The sequence below is a fragment of the Cynara cardunculus genome, assembly GCF_001531365.2.
Source record: "Cynara cardunculus var. scolymus isolate 2C chromosome LG 12, CcrdV1, whole genome shotgun sequence".
Lineage (NCBI taxonomy): Eukaryota > Viridiplantae > Streptophyta > Magnoliopsida > Asterales > Asteraceae > Cynara > Cynara cardunculus.
Window position 1 is genome coordinate 30,415,172 of NC_037539.1, and position 7,616 is coordinate 30,422,787.

The 7,616-nt window shown below is 33.4% G+C and overlaps 1 protein-coding gene across 1 annotated transcript; it reads left to right on the plus strand.

The window, feature by feature from the left end:
- Positions 1-3,681: 3,681 nt before the first annotated feature.
- On the plus strand, positions 3,682-5,196 carry LOC112523822 (GDSL esterase/lipase At1g29670-like). Its single transcript, XM_025133494.1, has 5 exons — positions 3,682-3,922; positions 4,027-4,151; positions 4,275-4,520; positions 4,595-4,853; positions 4,973-5,196. The coding sequence occupies exons 1-5, from the start codon at positions 3,682-3,684 to the stop codon at positions 5,194-5,196; spliced, it is 1,095 nt and encodes a 364-aa protein (XP_024989262.1).
- Positions 5,197-7,616: the final 2,420 nt, after the last annotated feature.

Consider the following 7,616-nt stretch of genomic DNA (forward strand, 5'->3'; position numbering starts at 1 on the left):
GTCGTGTTCCCTTTGGATGTTGAGCACACAAATATATCGTTCTACTATTTGCATTTCAGTTGGAGTATTTAAACATGCTTTCAAAGTGACTACACAATCACCTACGTGCACTACTTGTATTAATACATGTCTCTTTAGGGAACCAAATGTCCTCAAGAAAAGTTGCCGGTAAAATAAAACATATGCCGGTAAACTTGCTAGTAAATCAATTACCGGCGCCAACTTTTCCGGCGGACATATCCGCCGGAAATGCATATTACCGGCGGATATGGTCGTCGGAAAAAGTTACTCTGTTTGGTGGTGTTATGATCCGGGAAACATCACTAAAAGGACCTGCATAGAATTTTTTGATTCTTCAATGAAAGCGTTATCCATAATTAATATGAGTTTGTTTTCAAAAGGTTTTGTAAAATTGGTTACATTCATTTCTTTTATAAAAAGGGTCTCTTTGACTCAAAACAAAATACAAAATAAAGGAGTTTTGGATGATTATAAAACTTTAAATGTAACAGTTTGACTACTTGAAAGTCAAACCGTAAGTGTAAATAAAATTGAAGGTTTTTTAAACGAGTTGAGAAAACCTACATGTAAAGTTTTGACTACTTTACGATTAAGTTTATGATTACATCCGTTTCATGTACAAAATAAAATCCTTTTACATCCCTTATTTTTTAACTTTTGCTTTATATTATTAAATTTGTATCAATAAATTAATGTATTTTAAATATAATTTTCTTTTATTATTTTTAACAAATATTATCATTAAAAAGATATTGTCAGTACCTTGAAAACAATACAAATATCGAATTGTTAGTTTTCATTGTTCAACTTTATCATAAAATAAAATAATTAATTTGGATAAAAATCACTACAACAAAATTGAGTTTATAGGACACCCCAAGTTCTAAGCGTTTCAATAGACCGCTTTATATGACTTAATTTATATGACTAAAACATAAAGTGTCCTATCTAAAGGTGTTGTAATAAGTTTATATGACGTTTTTGGACGTCTAAACATGTTTTTTAGGACATTCTTAATACAAAGTCTCGTATTAGCAACTTTATAGAACGTTTTTGAGAAAGTGTCCTATAAACTCAATTTTTTATAGGACATTTGTTTTTATATAACAGTTTTTCACACAGTGCTCTATAAAGTTGCTAATGAGACGCTTTATATTAAAAGTGTCCTAAAAAACTTGTTACGACGTCAAAAAACTTCATATAAACTTATTACAACACCTTTAGATAAGACGCTTTATATTTTTGGTCCTATAAACTAAGTCTTATAAAAAGTCTATTAGGACGCTTAGAAATTGAAAGTGTTCTATAAACCTGATTTTATTGCAGTGATATTGGATTAAATCTTGAGAATTAGATAATTCTCTATTATTATTTGACCTCCATACGAAACCCCTTTGTAAAATAGACATGCTATCTTTGTGAGTATATGTATGGACTTCTTGCTGAAGCTGTTTGCATGACAGCTTTACAAATTCATTGGTTTGACCATCTCCATAACTATGCTTTAATTTGGAGATGATTTGTACACAGATTTGTCTTCATCACATTATTATTCTTTGATTGCTTATTATTTTCTGAATGATCCAATCTTCTACTCATACTACAAGCAATATGGATTTTTGTAGAATAAGGGTTCTTAGAAAACCATATGCATCATTATTTTGATAATCAACATTGGATAGCTTTTCAATCCACTTGTGGCCACGGAGGTTCAAATGCGGTGACTCCGGGTTATCTACAAAACAGGTGGTCGCTTTGGGATTAGTCAGTTAGCCCGGAGTCACCGCATTTGAACCTCCATGGTCACAAGGGGGTTTTTATTCCTCATTAGATTTGAACCTGAGACCTCCTGGTACTTTTGACATTTTGAGTCAAGCTCAAACCAAACAGGCACCACCCTTGTGGTTAAGTACAAAAATATTGATTTTATTCGAATCCAGATCCTGATAATACTCTTATTGCTATATAGGTTTATCTACGATTGCTCGAGGCCATTCGTTGGTGTGTGTAAGATTACCCGAAATCCTACAATTACCCAAAAACAGTACATGGTGGTAGACATTAACAACTTACAAATGAATAGATTGCTAGATATATGAAATGGAAAAGCACTTAAATATAACCCTAACCCTAATCAAAATAGGGTTTAGAGTTCATCATTAACAAGGCAGACCTAACCCTTAGATGAATAATCATGCCTAAAAGATGGAAGTGTCATGTTTATCTCGTCTACTCTTTAGACGTATCACACCTAAAGAGTGAAAGTGTCGCCTTTGGTTTGAGAAAATGGTTTGGAGGATTTGGAATGAAATTTGGAATGTTTGATTTGGATTTGGAATGTTTGGTTTTTAGGATTTGGAATGAAATTTAGAATGTTTGATTTGGATTTGGAATGTTTGGTTTTTAGGATTTGGATTTGGAATGTTTGGTTTTTAGGATTTGGAATGAAATTGAATTTCATTTTTTATAAATAATTTGTAAAAACAATTAACAAATAATTAAATTACCTTATTATTAATCGATTATTAGAAAAGAAAACGTTTTTAACATATTTTTAAACATTATTATATACAAATCATTCTGAATCCCTTGAAATTTCAACCACCCCATGAGATTTCAAAATCCTATTTTTGAGGAATTTCAAAGAGATCTTAGTATTCAAATCCGAGCAATTCTACAAACTAAACATGTGATTGAAATGAATTAACTTGAATTCCAAATCCCCTAAAAAGTTTAATTCGTGTAAATCAAACTAGACCTAAGAGTTTTCTATCCGATCACGTCCAAAAGACTAGAAGTCGATCTTTTATTGCTTGCTAACATTAAAATTCACAACACAACAAACATAAGAGAGATCGAAACCAATCAAAGCACTAATTCCACGAACGCTATGAAGGTTTTTTTTTTCTTTGGATTTATTTCAATTTCAAGAACTATGGTACATAGTGTTGTATTTATCAATGTTCAAATATACTTTAGACAATTGATCCGCAATAGATGATTGGACACGTCACTACAACAAAATTGGTTATAGGACACACCCTAATTTTTAAGCCTTCCAATAGACCGTTTTATAAGACTTAATTTATAAGACCAAAATATAAAACGTCCTATCTAAAGGTGTTGTAATAAAGTTTATATGATGCTTTTGGGCGTCTTAACAAGTATTTTAGGACATTTTTAATACAAAATGTCGCATTAGCAGCTTTATAGAACACTTTTGAGAAAGTGTCCTATAAACTCAATTTTTTATAGGACATTTGTTTTTATAGAACAATTTTTCAAATAATGTCCTATAAAGTTGCTAATCGGACGTTTTATATTAAAAGTGTTCTAAAAAACTTATTACGACGTCAAAAAACATCATATAAACTTATTACAACGTCTTTAGACATGACGCTTTATTGTTTTGGTCCTATAAACTAAGTCTTATAAAAAGGTCTATTAGGACGCTTAGAAATTGAAAGTGTCATATAACCCCGATTTTGTTGTACTGCGTTAATGTTACACTTTTTATAACACCACCTTGACTATCTACCAATGATGTTGGTTTTGATCTCTCTTTCGTTTAGGTTACGGGGCTGATGATCAACTTCAAAGCTATAAATTTTACTCTTTTTGAGTCCTTTCTTACATTCCACAAGATCTTTATTGTCCCCCATGGCATGTTTTCATGAAGTTCTTATGATCACATTGTTTTACGGTCTTATCTTACCAACATGGGTAGTTGGAAAACAGCAAATACCATGTTACTTCATTTTTGGAGACTCCTTAGTCGACAACGGCAACAATAATCACTTGGTTACTTTCGCCAAAGCCATTTACCTTCCTCATGGCATCGACTTCAGCTCTGGACCAACCGGAAGGTTTTGCAATGGCCGCACCTTCGCTGACTTCACTGGTACGTATACGTAGATCTCCATCTCCAACTTCTTTTAAACCTTATCACAACTTACCTTTTTTCTATGCCTAATGTGAGACATTATCCATGCATTTCATTTGCAGCTGAACATTTGGGTTTCACTAGTTACATTCCTCCATTTGCTTCTCCAAATGGGTCCAATATTCTATTAGGACTAAATTACGCATCAGCAGCAGCAGGAATTCGCAGCGAGACTGGCCGTCATCTGGTGATTTGAATACAAACAAGATTACAAAGTTGCATATATAGTTGTAACTTAAAGCATGTACTCATTTAAAATTGTACTGTAACTTGGACATTTGTTGTAATACAAATTGATTATGGGTTGCAGGGTGATCGGATAACGTTTGATCAGCAACTGGAAAATCACGAAATGACAGTGTCGAGTATTGGAGAGATTCTAGGAGGAGCTGATTCGGCATCGACTTACCTAAAGAAGTGCTTCTATCAGATTGGATTTGGCAGCAATGATTACCTTAACAACTATTTCATACCATCTGTGTATGAAACCAGCAACATCTTTACAGTTGAGGAATTCACCAAAGTCCTCATTCAACAATATAGTAGCCAGATTCTGGTGAGTTCTTGATTATGCCTCAGCTAGAGCCACCTTCCTTTTTACTTTTTGGTCAAAATATCCAATCTCTGCAGGCATTATATAACTATGGAGCAAGGAAGGTAGCTCTTAGTGGTTTGGGTCCGATTGGTTGCACCCCATATGAGCTGTCTCGTCACTCTTCGAATGACTCTTGTGTAGAATACATCAATACAGCGGTTCGATTGTTCAATCACAATCTCAAGTTACTAGTTGATGAGCTCAACAACGACACGAGCCTACAAGATGCTAAATTTATCTACTTGAACTTCTATGATATGAGTATGGAAGCCATTCAACAACCTTCTTCTGTCGGTAATGATTAAATTAAACCAAGTATCACAGTTAATCCTTCAGATGTTTGCAGAAATAAATCATTGAAACTTCAAAAACATCGGACTCATAATTTTCTTTGGAATCGATCGATGGTGTAGGATTAAAGGTGGTGAATAGCGCGTGTTGTGGAACGGGGTTGAACAATGGTGCTCTTACATGTCTACCGTTTGAAGTTCCGTGTTCGAACAGGGATGAATATTTCTTTTGGGATGCATATCATTCTACCGAAGCAGCAAACAAGATAGCCTCAAGAAGAGCATATCTCACAGTTAATCCTTCAGATGTTCATCCCTTTGATATTTATCACTTGATCCAACTCTAGCAACGGATTTACACTCGACAAGTCACTATTTTTTTTTGAAATGTATCAAATATTGATGATAATCATAATAATTATAATTATCACAAATGATTAAAACTAAAATCTCGATCACAGTCCTTTAACAATTTGAAACAGTCGATAAAACTGTTCAAAACCACTTTCTTTAGCATAAATCATGGATGAATTGAAATGAGATATCTCAAATCTTGTTTTATTATTAATGTATTACGAACCATCGTGGTGTTACATTACCATCTTTTTTTTATTAACCTAGATATCCAACCTGCTATGTGAGCCGATTAATCATCACCAGCTTTGCAGATAGCCTGGAGTCACCGCATTTGAACCTCAGTGGCGTGGCCACAAGGGGCTTTTTATTCCTCATTGGATTTGAACCTAAGACCTCCGGATACTTTTAACATTTGGAGCCAAGCTCAAACCAAACGGGCTACGTTACCATCTTATTCATCTAGTGCAAGGGCTAATTAGACAACATGTCCTAATCTGTTTTACTGATCTTTTGTTTTGACACAAATACCAAATCATCTCAACTTTCTGGCATCTACCTAAACGTTTTCATACCCATTTAGGGGCTATTTACTCAAATACTTACCCGGTAAGCGCTTATCAATAGAAGTCAATACTATAATTTATCTAGACGCATAAGATTTTAGTACATCAAAGCATATCGAATGCAACAATTTACTAGGTAAGCGCTTACCTGGGTAAGAGTCGTCATCCTCACTTACCGGGTAAAACTCTTCATCATTCTCATCGCTCTTACCCGGTAAGATTCTTGGCCCTTCTCATCTTAATTCTTAAAATTTCTTGCCCATCTAAATTTATGCAACTTTAGTTTATTACTTGTACATTATCATAAATTTTTATTATCATCATATTCATTTTTAATTAGTGTTAAAACATTATTCCTTTACATCTTTTCTTAGTTCAATTTTCATTTATGCTCGAATTTTCTTGCCATCATAATCTATTTTTCACTTTCTTGCACTAATTTTACATTATCGTCATTTTTGCTTTCGTAGCTTATTATTAGTTTCATTTCTCATAATCTTTACTTTCTTATTGATTTTTATTTTTAGTGTCGTAAATTAATTTTTAGCTTTTCGTAACTTTTATTTCGTTATTATTTAGATATTGTAAGTGTTCAATTCATTTTTTTATAAATAAAATGCAAGGAACTTGTGTGTGGGGGTGAAGTTAACACATAAAAAGCCTATTGTGGTGATAGAAGTTTGTTAGTCAATACAAATCTCTCCAACTATTTATTCAAGTTTGTATTGATAAAAATTACATCTATTGACAAGTTGATTATTGTTAAAAAGTTAAAGTGCGATAGACGTAGAGATAAACCATCTTGAACACATCAACTTGAATGATATGGATTTGTACTCGGGAGAGTTACTTAGAACCAAGAAGACTTGTTTTTGTTCCGTACAACTTATACAAAAGATTGATTGTGCCATTGTCAAGATTTAATTTTATTTTGGAAACTTTACAGTTAGTCCTTGGATGCATGCATTTCTCAATCTCAAAAGAGTGTCTTAGACAAACTGATGGTTACATGAAATGAGTTATTTTTCCCAAATTCTATCTGATTTATTTTCTTTGAAATCTTGACGACCCCTACATCCTTGCTTCCTATTTAACTAACTATTTATCTCAAAAGTTATAATTAACCAAACCAACAACATTTCTTCGAAATCACCATCTGAAATCATCTCTTTTAGTACTGGATTTTGAATTAAATCTTCTTTTTTCGTGTGGATCAGTACTTGGTATTTTACCGTTTTATTAATTGTAAAAGACGGAAATGGATTTTGCAACAGTTTGAGAGGTTTATTCCATATAAATTTTGCAACAAATTCAAATTCGAAGAAGTTGATCAAGAATGATTAGAAAGTAGATCACATTAGTTTATGCACTCAATTGATCAGATTAATCAATCTTTGAACTCAGAAGCTTCAAGAAATGAGAATTTCATAGAATTAGATATAGATCTTGATATTTATCGCAAAAAAAACATCCAAATCAACAGTTGTTAGCTTTGATATCGATTGTAGGTTCCCAGATGATCTAAGATCCAATGTAATCAATCATAAAGTAATGTAAATCACAATAAAAATACAGATTGAAGCTTGGAAGTCATATGTCAATTATGTTCAAATGGTTACAAGCTACCATTGTTCACTACAAAAATGCTGGGTATCAGCGAGGGAAAATTCCGTCGCTGATCCGTCGCTGAAAGTGCCTTCCGTCGTTGATCCGTCGCTGATACTCCGTCGGTCAAAATGTCGTAGGTAATGCTATCGGCGACGGATCAACGACGTAAATCAGCGACGGATTTGCGACGGACACTTTCAGCGACGGATTTGCGACGGACACTTTCAGCGACGGATTTG